Source organism: Vipera ursinii (assembly GCF_947247035.1).
Source record: "Vipera ursinii genome assembly, chromosome: 13".
Classification (NCBI taxonomy): Eukaryota; Metazoa; Chordata; class Lepidosauria; order Squamata; family Viperidae; genus Vipera; species Vipera ursinii.
Window position 1 is genome coordinate 18,136,799 of NC_139526.1, and position 15,932 is coordinate 18,152,730.

The following is a 15,932-nucleotide window of genomic DNA, read 5'->3' on the forward strand; positions in this document are numbered from 1 at the left end:
AAAGCAGGCTGGAGGGTTCTCCATTCAGGAGAGAGAGAGAGAGAGGGCGATCCCTTTGGATCCTGCATCCTCACTTCCATCTCTTCCAACAGTTTTGACCCAACGGCTTCCCTGGATTTCTTGTGGGCCTGCATTCATATGCCCCGGATCTGGCAAGGCAGAGACCAAAGGATCCCGCAGGTATATGTGCCCAGGGAGTGGTTGATCTAAAGTTCTTTTGCACAAACCCTACTTTCCCCTTAGCCCTACCTACTTGTTTTTTTTTTAATCCCATTTATATCCTGCCTTTCTCCGAAGACTCAGGGCGGCTTACAATCTAAAGCACAAATCATTCTATGTATATGCCTGCTTATTAGGGCTTTCACACACACCCCAAGCGGCATTATTACAAAGTCAGCTTAATTGCCCCCAACAATCTGGGTCCTCATTTTACCTACCTGGGAAGGATGGAAGGCTGAGTCAACCTTGAGCCTGGTGGGACTCGAACCTGCACTAATGGCAGGCAGCTGGTGTTACTTAAGGAGGCATCAGCCCACTGCTCCACCAAGGCTCATTTTAAAGGTCTGGGATCCAATTCAGGGATTTGGTTTGGTCCGAACTGAGTCTTCACCGGATTGTTTCGATCTTCCGAACTGATCCGCCCCTTCAGATCCCTTCCCTTTTGTGCTTGCCTGATCCGTTCCTTCCGGCTGCTGAATAGAAACGCCGAGAAGAGTTTGTCCTCCGCCTGAAGACCTCTCAGCTGCTGAGCTTGGTGGACCTCATCCTGGCGGAATCGGAAAACAGAACCCCGGACCCCAAAGGGACCGCCTGCTTGGTCCCCCAGTCCCGGCTGCCGCTTCTCCTGAGCTGCTGCCATGGAAACGTGCCGAGGATCCAAAAGGCCACCGGGTACCTAATCTCGTCCACCCAGAAGTGGGGAAAGAGGTGAGCCTAACTCTTACTCAGGTAAATCGATAAAGGTCTTTATCAGGCTTGTAGTTGGACCCTCTAGAGAGACCAGGCCAGGAAAATCGGTTGTGCAGACAGTGGAAAACTCTTGAGATGGACAAAAGTAACTTGAGTCTCGCAAGACTGACTGAGCTGAATGTCTTCCTCCTCTTCCTCTCCTCCTCCTCCTCTCCTCCTCCTCCTCCTCTTTTTCTTCTCCTTCTTCTCCTCTTGCTTTTGATCCTTCTGGTCCATCATCCAGATGTGCCTTCTTTGGCATCCAAGGGAAGAAATGGCGCACCTCTTGCAAATCCCAGCAGCAGAACGTGACCTTGGGTGGAAATGATAGGACTGCTAAATCCGCAAGGGCTGTTTTGATCGGGCGGCAGTGCTCCCATCCGATCTTCATCTCTGTTTCAGCTCCATGGGAAAACACGGCCAGGATCTCCTCCTACAAATGTACCTTCAGCTGCCGGAGCTCTTGGTCCCGGTGCCCGAGGCTCTCTTGTCCTGCGAAGGGGCCGCGGACAGCAGCCCCTGCAAGGTAATTTTGCTCTGGTGGGGCCAGAGGTTTGCCACAGACTCCTGCAGGCTGCTTTTTGTGTGGCTCTCCCAAGTTGAGAATTCGCCCTCTCCTCCACAGCAGCTCGTGGCTTCATTCGCCCTTTCCGGTTTTTCTGATTTGTTTGTTTTATTTGTTAAATTTGCCTGCCACCCTCCTCACCCACAAGGTGATTCTGGGTGGCTTTTTTATTAGTGCCTTACTTTTATTCAAGAGGCTTACTTTGGTGTTGTGGTGAAGGCCCCAGGCTAGAAACCAGGAGTTGTGAGTTCTAGTTCTGCCTAAGGCACAAAGCCAGCTGGGTGACCTTGGGCCAGTTTCTCATCCTAGGAACGTCATGCTGCTGACAGCTTTGAGTCCCCCCCCCTTGGCTTTGTTCTCACGTTGCCCAAGTCAAACCCCAAACTCTTGATGACGGTCAGCGACCGATGTAAGAACAATTCATCGAGAGGAAAAGGAGGGTTTTGCTTTGGGGTTTCTCAGTTCACCCGAGAAAGAGGATGAAAAGCAGAATCAGTAACAGCTGGAGAAGCAGACTTATCTTGCATAAAGTAATGGGAATTGCAAGAAAGAGTCAGCTCAGGAGTGTCCAACTTTGGCAACTTTTAAGACTCGTGAACTTCCAGAAGTCTCCACGCTGGCCGGGTTGAAGTCCACAAGTCTTAAAAATCGCCAAGGTTGGACAGCCCTAGGTTACCTGTTCAATAAAGTCCGTGTCTCTGCAGCTGGACAGCCTGATCCATCGGTTCATCACCCTCCTTGCAGAGGCCGGCGATGTGAAGATGAACGAAGGCCGGCTGTGGGACGCCAACATGGCATGTCGGAAGTTGGCTGTGGCTCACCCCCTCCTCCTGCTCAGGTTCGTGGACCTCTTGGTTCATTTGGGGGTGTTTTTAAGAGTTTTTGACTGCACCAGAGTCTCACCTTTACACAGCCTTGTTGGCGTGTTCATGCTGCAGGGGGGGGGGTGATCTTGTGCTTTCTGCTCCAGGCCAGAGCCCCTCCCTTCCTCTTTCTTCAGATCTTGGAACAGCGAAGCTCAAAAAAAGGGGAGTTCCTTCTCCCCAAGTTTGGTTATTATAATCGGTCGCACAGTCAGCCAGATGTTTGGACTGGATTTGGGGTGTTTTTATCCACGTATCGAGTCCTTCTCAAGGACCTGGGATAGGCAGATGTGGATGTTCGGTGGGGTTAAGAGGTTTCATAGGAGGTTGTCAGCTCTTCCAAGTCAAGCTGCCTTTTGCAATTGACCGATGGGGATTTTGTCAATGCCAATGGCAGTTCAAAGTGATGCTCCAGATATTTTGAGATTGCCATTTTTTTTTTATTATCCAACTTATTTAGCCACCCAACTCATAGACAGCGACCGCCCTGCCCCACTGCCAGAAACCCCTGCTAAGCTGGCTCCTCTTCCTCCTGTGTCCCTTCCCAGGCACCTGCCGATGATCGCCGCTCTGCTGCACGGCCGGATCCACCTCAATTTCCAGGAATTCCGCCAGCAGAAGCATCTCGCCTTCTTCCTCCATGTCCTGGGCATTCTGGAGCTCCTGCAGCCGCAGGTTTTCCAGAACGAGCACCAGGGGGCGCTGTGGGACTGTCTCCTTTCCTTCATTCAGTTGCTTCTGGTAGGGGAAAGTGGGGGGGGCTGCTTTGGGGAAGGGGGGGCTGCTGTGTCCTGCAGACAGACAGACAGGCACCAGGATGCCAAAGAGTTATGTTCACAGGAATCCACTTCACATAAAGACATCACCCAGAAGGCCACCATCACCTCCAGCAGAGTTGGGTGATGATAGCTCAGAGCAGAGCCAGTTACAGGACGTCCAGTTGCCATTATGGTCATTCTAGGATGACATTTGGAAGAGAATCTCTGAGGCTCAGGGTCAAATTATGGGGCCCTTGAGGCTCTCTGAGCTTGATGGTTTTCTTGCAGATGTTTCATGACCCAAGTAGGTAACATCATCAGTGTTAGAAAGGAAGGGGACTTAGGAGGAGGAGAAGGACTGTGGGGCCCTTGCTGCTTTCTGAGCTTGGTGGTTTTCTTGCAGACCCAACTAGGCCACATCACAGACTGTAGACATCACAGAAACCAAGCTTGGAGAGCACCAGGGACACACACACACACACCCAGAATGACACCTGGCCTGACCTCCCACGCTTCTTCTTAGTCCAAGTTCACAGAAGCTGGGAATCCTGGTTAATCCTGAGCAGCAGTTGGGGGTTTCAGTCTTAACGTTCTGGACACAACCAAGATCCCCCGCGACTCAGAAGGGGCCCGGGCCAGACCCAGGTTGTCTGTCTGTCTCTGTGGGTCAGTCCTAAGAAGATCCTACAAGCTGGGTTCACTTGTCCTCCATCCTTCTCTGCTTCAGAGCTACCGGAAGTCTTCTCGCCACTTGGCCTGCTTCATCACCAAATTTGTGCAGTTCATTCACAAGTACATCACCGCCAATGCCCCGGCTGCCGTCTCCTTCCTGCAGAAGCACTCCGACCCCCTCCAGTAAGTCCTTGGTTCTCCGTCCCGGTTGGGCCTCGATGGCTAAAGCACCAGAGCCAGGCTTGACCTTTATCTCCGGCTTCTCTGCAGTGACCTTTCCTCGGACAACAGTGACCTGGCCATGCTGAAGTCTCTTCTGGCCGGTCTCAGTTTGCCCAGTCGGGCCGGTGCTTCAGATTGGGGAGCCGAAGATGAAAAGAACGGTGAGTCTTCTCCAATCTTCGTTGGCAGATAGTCGGGAGGTGAGTCACCGGGTTTGTCCCAAAGCAGATAATTCTGGAGCTTTTGAGCAATCCTGATACTTGGTTTGTGTACAAATCGGGTCCTTCAACAGCACAATGGCGTGGAGGTTGGTTGCTCTGGAGAGCATCTACCTCCGAAGACAGTCCAGTTTGGGGCAGGGGGCCCTTAGGTGTTGTAGGGCCTCTGGGGAATGGGAGATTAGCCTTCCCAGATGTGGTCCCTGCCAGGTGTTGGGCCTTGAGGCCCCTCCTGGCTGAGAGTTGGGGGATTCGCAGGGCCAGCCCATCAGGAAGTAGATGGGGATCACGGTGACCCTCGTCAGAAAGGCCGGTCGCTGACCGCCAGAATTTTAATCCCGTGCTGCTGCGGCAGTCGTTAAGTGCGAAGACCGGTTGCGAGTCGTTATTTTCAGCACCGTTTGTAACTTTGGTCGCTAAATGGGAGTTGTGTTGAGAGCCACCCGTCCTGCCTTTGGCCAGCCCTGCCCCACAGAAGAGGGTGGGAAAGAGCGCCCCCTGCTGGCGGAGGGAGAGAGAACCTCACAGGTCTCCCCCTTCTGGTGCCTGGAGGGAAACGTTCCTTGGTGGTCTGGTTTCAGATGAGGCTGCAGCCGGATCTTTGCCCCTGGTCAGCGTCTCCCTCTTCACGCCTCTCACCCCTGCTGAAATGGCCCCCTACATGAAGAGTCTCTCCAGGGGCCAGAATGTCGAGGGTAAGTAAGAGTGAACCCCCCCCCCCCACACACACACACCTTTCCTATGGCAGAACAGGAAATCGGATCCCCGGAGAGTCTTCAACTTCGGGGTACCCCGTACTAGGCACTCTGAAAAACTCCTTAGTACAGTCTTTGTTTTTTTTCCAAACGTGGCTGCTTTAAGAGGTGTGGACTATTATCGGTTTCAAATTGCTCTCTTACGTCCCTTTTCCAATTCTCAGATATCTTGGAGGTGCTGACCGACATTGACGAGATGGCTCGGCGGAGGCCGGAAATCCTCGCTTTCTTTTCTGTAAGTCAACCCTCCTCCTCCTCCTCCTCCTGTTTATTGTTGGGGGTCTCTCCTGTGGCCTTTGCCCCCCTGCCAGTTTTGGTAGGGGTGTTGTTTTCTCTTTGGCAGTGCCTCGATTAGAGTATTGTGTTCTGCTTGATTGTTTGTCTGGGGTTGATCTCTGCTTATCTGTTGGTTGCTGGATAAGATGCGTTCCAGTCTCTTGGTTTGTTTGTTTTTAGCTTTTTGTCGTCTCTTCTGAATGCCACGTAAATGGGGTTTGTGTGCCTGTTTAATAGCTTACATTCCAACAGAATTTGGTAAAACTACCAAGAGGAAAACCACACACCCCACCAACTCTGATACAGCAAATCACTTGTATATAAAGAGAGCAAAGCCCTCTCCCTTCTAGCACTGATGATGCCACCTAGCTGGGTCATGAAATGTCTGCAAGAAAATGACCAAGCTCAGAGAACACCAAGGATCCCACAGTCTTCCTCCTCCTCCTCCTCCTCCTCCTCCTCTTCCTCCCCCCTCCACTCACTTCTAGCTCTGGTGATGTTACCTAGCTGTGTAGTGAAATATCTGCAAAGAAGTTCAGAGAGCAGTAAAGGCACCACAGTTCTTGTTGTTGTTGTTGTTTTTGCACCACAGTTCTTCTTGTTGTTGTTTTGTTGTTGTTGTTGTTGTTGTTGTTGTTGTTGTTCTTCTTCTTCTTCTTCTTCTTCTTCTTCTTCTTCTTCTTCTTCTTCTTCTTCTTCCTCTTCTTCTCTTCTTCTTCTTCTTCTTCTTCTTCTTCTTCTTCTTCTTCTTCTTCTTCTCCTCCTCCTCCTCCTCCTCCTCCTCTTCCTCCTCCTCCTCCTCCTCCCTTCTAGCACTGATGATGTTCCCTAGTTGGGTCATGAAACATCTGCAAACAATCAAACTCAGCAGAAGTACTCCATAGACATGCCATCCCTGGCAACGCTCACCAGATGTTCACCCCCCCACCCCTCCCTCTCTCCCCCTCTCAGACTCACTTGCAAAAACTGATGAACTCCGAAGGGGAGGCCTGCCGGAATCTGGCTTTCAGCCTGGCTCTGCGCTGCATTCAGCATAACCCCAGGTACCGGGGCGCGGAGGGGAGGGGCTGAGAGGAGGTCAGGGTCCAGCTGTGAGGAGGGACCTGCCAGAGAAGACCCACCTTTGATCCTTACCCTGCTCATTTCTTGCTCTGGGTGTCTTTCTTTTTCTCTGCTCCTTTCCTTTCCTTTTCTCGAATCTGCAGCATCGCGGCGGATTTCCTGCCCACCTTCATGTACTGCCTGGGCAGCTGCGACTTCGAAGTCGTCCAGACGGCCCTGAGAAACCTGCCTGAATACACCTTGCTCTGCCAAGGTGAGGCCCCACAGGCGTCTGACCTGCCCCCCACCCCCACCGCACCCAAAGGTGGCTCATTTCACACAACCTCCCCGTCCCCCTTGCAGAACACGCGGCAGCCCTGCTGCAAAGGGCCTTCCTGGTGGGCATGTACGGGCAGATGGACACCAGCACCCAGATCTCAGAAGCCTTGAAGGTTTTACACATGGAGGCCATGATGTGAGCGGTGAAGACGGGGACTTTGTCTGAGAGGGCTGGCCGGCAACTCTCCTGAGAAGAGAAGGATTCTGTGGAGAAGAGCAGAATCTCACCTGCTGGAACGTTTCTGGAAGAAGAAGAAAAGGCTTGAAGGATCTTAGGATTTGTTCCATTCTGGACCCCAGTTGGATGGAGGAGGAAGACGTTTCTCCATCCTCATGGTTCTTCATCTGTGGTCACAGGCCGAGCAGGAGGAACAATCCTGTCTTGAGGGAGTGGGGCTAAGAAAAATGAGGGCGCTTCACTAAACTCTTCCTGGGGATCAAATTCCACCCCGTAGAACAGGGCTATCAAACCTCGGCAACCTTTTAGGACTTCAGCTTCCAGAATTCCCCAGCCAGCTATGGGAATTCTGGGAATCGAAGTCCACAGGTCTTAAAAGTTGCCAAGGTTGGTCCCTTCTGCCACCGAGTATCAAAACCTCTCTGGAGCAACGATCCAGTCATTCTTCTTACCCTTTTTAAATTAAAACTTTGCTTTTCATGGACTTTCCAAGTACACAACTCTTCCTTTCGATTTCCCGATACTTTTTTGGCTTTGTTGTATGAGAATCGCGGCTAAAAAATAACAGACAGAACTCAACTTGCAACCACAACTGAGTAGTTGTCAGGTGAGACATTTGTTAAGCGAGTTTTGCCCCATTTTACGGTCTTCCTTGCCTCGGTTGTTAAGTAAACCACTGCAGTTGATAAGCTGGTCACCCGGTTGTTAAGTGAATCTGGTTTCCCCACATTGACTTTTTTATTTTAATCCCATTTATATCCCGCCCTTCTCCGAAGACTCAGGGCGGCTTACAAGCTTAGCAGTAGCTTTCATTCTATGTATATGCCTGCTTATTAGGGCTTTCACACACACCCCCCAAGCGGCATTATTACAAAGTCAGCTTAATTGCCCCCAACAATCTGGGTCCTCATTTTACCTACCTGGGAAGGATGGAAGGCTGAGTCAACCTTGAGCCTGGTGGGACGCGAACCTGCACTCATGGCAGGCAGCTGGTGTTACTTAGGGAGGCATTAGCCCACTGCTCCACCAAGGCTCTTTGCAAACCCTTTGAGCACATTCAGAACAGGGTCTACTGCTTGTGCCAGGGGTTGGACTAGAGGACCTCCAAGGTTCCTTTTTTTTAATCCCATTTATATCCCGCCCTTCTCCGAAGACTCAGGGTGGCTTACAATCTAAAGCACAATGTGCTTAGCAGTAGCCTTCATTCTATGTATATGCCTGCTTATTAGGGCTTTCACACACACCCCAAGCGGCATTATTACAAAGTCAGCTTAATTGCCCCCAACAATCTGGGTCCTCATTTTACCTACCTGGGAAGGATGGAAGGCTGAGTCAACCTTGAGCCTGGTGGGACGCGAACCTGCACTCATGGCAGGCAGCTGGTGTTACTTAGGGAGGCATTAGCCCACTGCTCCACCAAGGCTCTTTGCAAACCCTTTGAGCACATTCAGAACAGGGTCTACTGCTTGTGCCAGGGGTTGGACTAGAGGACCTCCAAGGTTCCTTTTTTTTAATCCCATTTATATCCCGCCCTTCTCCGAAGACTCAGGGTGGCTTACAATCTAAAGCACAATGTGCTTAGCAGTAGCCTTCATTCTATGTATATGCCTGCTTATTAGGGCTTTCACACACACCCCAAGCGGCATTATTACAAAGTCAGCTTAATTGCCCCCAACAATCTGGGTCCTCATTTTACCTACCTGGGAAGGATGGAAGGCTGAGTCAACCTTGAGCCTGGTGGGACTCGAACCTGCGCTAATGGCAGGCAGCTGGTGTTACTTAAGGAGGCATCAGCCCACTGCTCCACCAAGGCTCTTTGCTTGCCAGAAGGTCGCAAAAGGGGACGCCGCGACCGTCGTAAGTACGAGCTAGTGGCCACGCGTCCGAATTTTGATCACGTGACCACGGGGATGCTGCGACAGTGGCACGCACGACATGCTCCTAAGTCACTTTTTCCCGCTGCCGTCGTAACTTTGAATGGTCACTAAGTGAAACCTCAGTCCAGGACTGCGTGTATAAAAGGGAAAATTGGGAAAAAACGTGATAGTAGTAGCCATCCATCGTGCCAAAAGGCAACCTGGCCCCAAGAGACGAGTTAGCCAATTCTCCCCATAGCATCCACGGTTAGGGGGAATCTACCTTGGAATAGGAATCTGCCAAAGAAGCAAAATGCAGTTGGGGGTCCCAGAAGGATCTGCTCTGCCTTCCTCGAGCCACCGGCCTCTCTCTCTATCTCCACCTCGGCCAGGCCTTCAAATGCCCCTCAAGCCAACCGATTCTCATCTCGGAAATTGCTTCCACCTCTGGAGAAAAAAACCAAACGGTTTATATATCGGGCCGCGTCGGCTTCGGCGTGTGGCTTTAGTGGCCACCGAGGGCCTGAAATGAAATCGGAGGCTAATCACACAGCGGTTTCCTCGGGCAGCTTAAGGATGATGAATTTGGCTTACCAGCCACCGAGTGGCTTTTAGCGCTGACTCGGGCCAGCGACCGGCCAGATTTGTGAGCTCTGCAGCCTCGGTGCCTGGCTTGGTCTTCTTTCCGAGGAAATTTGGGGGGAGGGGGGGGAAGAGAAATAGCTGGAATTCAGCTGCTGATTAAATTTCTCTCCCACCCCCACCCACCGCCTGAAAGATTCCTGGAAAAAACAGTTCCAAGTTGGAAACGTCAGTGGAAAAATTCCAAATATGGTAAAATTATTCAGGGCTTCTTAATTGATTCCAATTGCAGAAATTTTCCTTCAGGTTTTGAATCCAAATTTAATTCCTTCATCTTCTCTCCCCCCCACTTTTGCAGAATTCCTAGGGAAAATAGGGAATAGAATAGAAATATTTTTATTATTTAGAATATTTTTTTAATATTCTTTATTATTTATAATATTTTTTATATAGAGTGTAGAATTTCAAATAAGGTACAACACTTTCAAGAGTTCCCCAGGCTTAATTTATTCCAGTGGCAGAAATTGTCTTTCAAGATTTGAATTGCATCTGTGATGTTTGGGGTTGTTTTTTTTTGGGGGGGGCGCGGTTGGGCCCTGGCAGCTCCCCAAAATGTGCATCTGCGAAGCCCTGCACGAAAGGAGTCTTTGCATTAGATGTCTCCCTTGCAGGGTTGTTATTAGCACATTTATTTTGCAAATCTATTGATTTATTTGCTGAAGCGAAACAGGGCGCCCGGTGAATCTGGAGGTGCTCATCTATGCAGCCTTACACCAGTCAAGACTGTTGGCAGCACACATCAAAAATGGCCAGAGCTTTGATTACATTCTAGCCATCTTGACTTTTTTGACTCTTCTTGGCAGATCCTTCTGCCTCTGAGCTGAGAGAGAAAACCCAGGGAAGCCAGAAAAAGTGCAAAATGTGCAAAAAAAAATAATTGAAAACAGGAGTTGGCAATCCATGTCTTTTGGGATGCTTGGACTCCCATGAGTTTCTCCCAGTGCGTTGATATCAAAATAATATGGGAGTTGTAGTCCAAAACATGAAGAGGGTGCCAGTTGGTTTTATCCAGAAGAGGAATATGATACGATGATTGGGGGGGGTGTCTCTCCTTTCTAGAGACACTCAGCAGCTTTTAGTATTTATTCACTAATGAAATACTACAACTCTAGTTGGAAGTTTGCCATGTCCAAAAGGGGATGCCAGTTTGCTGGACAAGAGGCTGCCTGCCGCCCCTCTGCTTGACTCTGCGTTCTGCTGCCTCCTCGTCACTCAGCTGTTGCTGCAAATGCACCTGCGTGCTTCCTTTCTTTGGGCAGAATTCGCAGCAGGAAGTGGGCCTTCAGATAACTTGCCCACCACAAAAATCCCAAGCACGTTACCTGAGGTTTAATGTGGTTGCTTTTAACCTTGCCCTCCCCCCCCTAAAAAAAAACCCCTCCCTCCCCCAATTGCCCGGTGCTTGCTTTGGCTCCTGACCAATTTGCCCATCAGCTCCCAAAGAGCAAAACGGCCATCACCCGCAATCTGCAATCTCTTTTATTAGTGTAAAAATAAAAGGGAGTCATTTTATTGCTATTACAGCCTGTTTGCCCTTATTTGCATAATTGTTAAATGCTAATAAGACAATTAGCAATTATAGCTTAATAATTATGCTGGTGCAATAACCGTCCTATTGTATCGTAATGAAATTCTTAATTGTTGCTAGGCATTTTTCTTGCAGCGCTCAGAGTTCCTGGAGAGGCGCAAGGGAAAGAAGAGAAGGAAGGACAAAGGAAAAAATGGGGTAAGAAAGAGAGAGAAAAATGGCCTAAAGAAAGAGAGAACTGAGATTTTTGCTAACAAATTTACTTTAAAGCAGCAGGACACCATTTTGAACTTGTGCCCAATGGTGTCAAAAGATAAAAAGTTTTGCTCTATGAAAAGGGCAGCTAAATGATTACAAGTACTCCTCGCCTTCCGTTGCTAAGCGAGACAATTGTTAAGTGAGCTATGCCCCCGTTTTACGACCGTTTTGCCACAGTTGTTCAGTGAATCCCTGCAGGTGTTACAAGTTGGTAACGCGGTTGTCAAGCGAATCTAGCTCCCCCTGTTGACATTGCGTGTCAAAAAAAAAAACAACCCACAAAGGGGGATCAGGTGACAGTGCGACCGTCGTAAATGCAAGCCAGTTGCCAAGCGGCTAAATTTTGGATCACACGACCCCGGGGATGCTGCAACGGTGGTAAAAGTGTGAAAAAGAGTCCCAGTGCTGTTCTAACTTTAGTCGCTAAACCAACAAGAATTATCTGTTATTGACACGTAGGTAGGACATAAAAGCAGCTGCGGCTTGTGGGTGCAACAGCTGGTAACCAAAGGGAGGGTGGACGTAGGGGTAAAAAAAAGGGGGGGAATCTTACGAAAAGCCACAAAATTGAAGAAGCCAAAAACATTGGCCGTTCTCCACGGCTTTTCGGTAAGAGTTAATCCCCAGAAATTAAGAAATTGGGACTGGAGCCTCGTTTTTCTTTTCAAGTTGCAGCTGGAAACCCGGCCTGCTTTGCACCAGGACGTCCTTGCTGAACGGATCCTGCTTGTAAGGGGCTGATTTGGAGAAACCCAAGACCAGATGCCCAGTTGAGTTTTTGGGATTTTGGAACAAACGGAAGGGGGTCCGTGCTATTTCCAAAGGGGGGCTTCTGTTGCATTGTTCTTAAAAGGCTTCGCTGCTGTTAAATTTTGGACCTCAATGTACCCCAAAGAGGTTTCTTTTTATAAAAGAAAACCCATTGAACCAAGTTTGGTCCGTTTTGGGGCTCAGAAAGGACCCAAGGAGAATCTCCTGTCCATAACGCCTTCAAAACTGGACGTCAAGCTATCTCTGGTGACATTCTCTCCAAAATAAACCCTTTTTTCCTTTGCAAAGCCTTGGGTTCTCTTTGGCAAAAGCCGCTAGCTGCCAGCCGGCTGGGCCTCGTAATATTAATTTAGCTCCCTCATCAGAGCAGAAGAGGTTAATTGGTTAATATTTGAGGGTGATCTGAAGCTGAGCAGCCACTAAATACCGATTCTGGTTTATCACCAGCCCACAATTCCACCTCCCTCGGCCGACTTTTTAATTGCTATTTCCCTGATCACGATTTGCGGGGCAAATTTCAGACTGGGACAGTCTTGAAAGAAGGGAGGTGAAACCTGTTTTTACAAGAACTGGTGGGATGAATCAATTTGGGGCCGGCTTCAGAGTGAAGTGGGATTCCAGGTAGTCCTCGACTTACAACTGTTTGTTTAGTGAGCGTTTGAAATTACAACAGCAATGAAAAAAAGAGCAGCAGTCTTCACACCTAGGACCGTCGCAGCACTCCCATGGTCATGTGATCAAAATTCAGGCACCTAGCAACTGGCATGTATTTACAACGGTTTTAGCATCCTGGGGTCAGGGGTCCTCCGTCTGTGACGTTCCCAGCTAGCTTCCCATAAGCAAAGTCAATGGGAGAAGCTGAATTTGCTTAACGGCCGTGTGATTCGCTTAAGAACTGCAGCGATTCTCTTAAAAAAACCTTGGCAAAAAAGGATCGCAAAATTGGACGTGACCCATTCAATCCCCCCCTTGGCTAGCAACAGAAATTGTGGCCCCAGTTGCCGTCATAAGTCGAGGACTCCCTGTATCTCTCCCAAGACAGCCCGGAAATCTCCTCTTCAGAACGCAGAAGAACAGAATGATTTCCCTCTTTTTTCTTAATCAAGATAAATCAATCCAGCATTGTAAGACAGGTTACGCAATGCGATGTGAAATGCAACTGTTGCATTGGCAGCGTTGCAACCGAACGCAACAATTCATTTGTTTTATTCGTATTAACGCATCTGGAGAATATACGTGCATATTTGTAAGGCTTAGATCAGGCATGTCAAACTCACGGCATCACGTGACGTCGCACGACGTATCGTGACTTTCCCCCCCCCCCATTGCCGGCAATGGGTTGGGCGCGGTTTTAGTATGATGCATCCGGCCCACGGGCCGCCAGTTTGACATGCCTGGCTTAGTTGAAGAAGAGAAGGGAAAACAGGAAACGGAAGTAGAGCCAGGGCTGGTGTGGAGGAAGACTCACAATTGGACGGATGATTTGAACCCAGGGCCAGGGCTAGACTGGAGCAGGCCCTTTAAGGCAGCCCTAAACTTGCAAAGTTTTATTGGTTAAGGCCAGTCCTGAACTTAAAAAAACCCACAAAACTTTTTGAGCTTTCCTTCAGGGGTTCTGTCCAGCTCTGGCACACCCTTGATTTCCTCGCTTTATCTAAAGGCCGGCAGATGTCCAAGCGACTTCCTTTCCTCGGCCAGGACCGGCTGCAGAGGAAAAAGTCTTCAGCGGCCATCTATTTTTCGTCAGCTGCCGAAATCCTATTTATTATCCCTGTTGTAGAGCAACATATGGTAAATCCTTATTACAAGAGATTCCTATAAACGGTGTGGAGGATTAATAATGCATTTATAACACAACTTTGCTTTGGTATGAAGTGATCTATAAACACATAATAAATGTTTTATCGTGTTTTTGCAGCCTGTTATAAATGATGAATGGGCAGGCTCTGGATGGCCCATCAAATATTCATGCTGCATTGTTTGCGCCGGGACTGTTTGGGAATCCATTAATAATCCAATGAATGGGGGTGTTTTACAAAAAAAAAGGAAGGGAAGAGAGAGAAAGTAAAAAAGGAAAGAAAATAAAATTGGGATGAGGGAGGGAAGGAAAAGAAATAAAAGAGAAGGAAGGAAGGGAGGGAGGGAGGGAAGGAGGGAAGGAAGTAAAAGGGAGAGAGGGAGGAAGGAAAGGAATGAAAAAGGAAAGATAAGAAATTTGGGATGGGGCTCAACAGTCCTAATGCCTTTCTTAATCCTCCCCATAAAATAAATAGGCTGCCCAGTGACCAGTAATTAGACGGGAGAAAACACGGTGAATTATTTGTCAGGGTGGTTATATATTCATGTATATTATCCATAGCATGCCCATAGAAATATCATGAATATATTATATGGCATGTATTATTCATCCTTTCCACCCAATTTATAGGCAGCAGCTCTTTCCGAAGGGAGAGGGGAGAGACCCCCCTCACGTCATTTCTCCCGTCGCAGCCCAGGCTGGTTCTTCCAACGGATCTTCTGGACTTTTTCTGACATTTTCTCTGAAATTGCAGAAATCTTTTTTTTTCTTTCTTTTCCTTCTCGTTCCACGGCTGTGGCTTAAAGTGGCCCTGGGCTGGGAGCAAAGAAACAGACCTGAGATGGAAAGGAGGAGAAAAATCCTCTTTCGTTATTCTCCATAAATTTATTGTTTGTTTATTTATTTAATTTATATGCCGCTTGTCAAAGAGACTCCGGGTGGCTGATTTGTATGTTGGGCGTATCCCTCTCCCTCCCTTCCTCTCTCTCCGTAGTAAGACATGGACTAAAACAAATAAATAAGTAAATACATACATACATACATATATACATACATACATACATACATACCAAACAGCCAATTGCAAAGCTCAGTATCCAGGCAGGGTAAGGGAACGAATGGGCCCGATTTTTGCCGTGAAATTCATGGCAATTCATGACTCGTTTCAGTGGGAAAAGGGAAATTTTGCACCCCTACAGAATATAAGTCCAAATAGTTCTCAACTTAATTCAGCAACTGTTTGAAGTAACAACGGCACTGGGAAAAAAAAGTGATTTACGCCCCGGTCCTCACACTTACGACTGTCACATGCAAGGAACCACCAGCTTAACGGCCATTTTCTGCAGAAAGTTCCTTGGCTCAAGCTGAGAATGGAGCTTTTCACCAACAAAGTTCTCGACGGGGCCCATTTGCAGCTCCTCATGGTTTCCTTGCGTGATTGGGACACAGCAACCCACAATATCCTCTAGGTCTAGGACAGGTAGGCAACCTTGGCTCTTTTATGACTCATGGACTTCAACTCCCAGAATTCCTGAGTCAGCATGGCTGGCTCAGGAATTCTGGGAGTTGAAGTCCATGAGTCATAAAAGAGCCGAGGTTGCCTACCCTTGGTCTAGGAAGACATTTACGAGCGTGATGCTTCACACGTCTCTAGATAGCAAAGTTTCATCTAGTGGTTAAGGCACCACACTAGAAACCAGGAGGCTGCGAGTTCTAGTCCTGCCTTTGACATGAAAGCCAGCTGTGTGACTTTGGGCCAGTCCAATTGTTGTGGGGGAAAGAGAAGGAATGAGCATTGGATACCTTCCCTTCCTTGAGTAGTTTAGAACAGAGGACCCACAACCATTTGAGAACCAGGGACCGCTTCCCTGGGGAAGGGTTTTTCCATGGACCGGAGAGGAGTGTGTGGTTTTGTGTGCTGACAGCATCCCAGGGATGGGGCTTTGCTCGTTTTTTGTGTGTGCGCTGGTTGCTAAATCGGGGGGGGGGGGGGGGGATTGGGAGCCCTGGTTTAGAAGAAACAATAAAAGCAGGAGGTAAAGTAAATAAATAAATAAATAAATAAATAAACACTAAATAAAATAAAATAATAAAATAAAAATAAAATAAAATAAAGTAAAATAAAATAAAATAATAAAATAAAATAAAATAAAATAAAATAAAATAAAATATAAAAATAACCCATTCAACCAAGGTCTAGCTGCCCCCAAGCAGCGAAGAGAGGCGCAACTGTGATAAAAATTC

The 15,932-nt window shown here is 48.4% G+C and overlaps 1 protein-coding gene across 3 annotated transcripts in view; it reads left to right on the forward strand.

Annotated features, from left to right (window-relative positions):
* The window catches only part of INTS1 (integrator complex subunit 1), a 28,889-nt gene extending 21,570 nt beyond the window's left edge, over positions 1-7,319 (forward strand). For 2 of the 3 annotated variants that reach the window (XM_083372918.1, XM_083372919.1), the window contains exons 36-47: positions 93-180; positions 701-927; positions 1,351-1,474; positions 2,218-2,351; positions 2,925-3,117; positions 3,862-3,989; positions 4,077-4,189; positions 4,828-4,941; positions 5,166-5,236; positions 6,229-6,320; positions 6,483-6,592; positions 6,682-7,319. In XM_083372918.1, the coding sequence (XP_083229044.1) occupies positions 93-180; positions 701-927; positions 1,351-1,474; positions 2,218-2,351; positions 2,925-3,117; positions 3,862-3,989; positions 4,077-4,189; positions 4,828-4,941; positions 5,166-5,236; positions 6,229-6,320; positions 6,483-6,592; positions 6,682-6,797 (1,510 nt within the window). In that variant the 3' untranslated portion in view covers positions 6,798-7,319. Of the gene's footprint in view, positions 1-92; positions 181-700; positions 928-1,350; positions 1,475-2,217; positions 2,352-2,924; positions 3,118-3,861; positions 3,990-4,076; positions 4,190-4,827; positions 4,942-5,165; positions 5,237-6,228; positions 6,321-6,482; positions 6,593-6,681 lie in introns of those variants that run through there. The other variant, XR_014493696.1, reaches the window with a different exon arrangement.
* Positions 7,320-15,932: the final 8,613 nt, after the last annotated feature.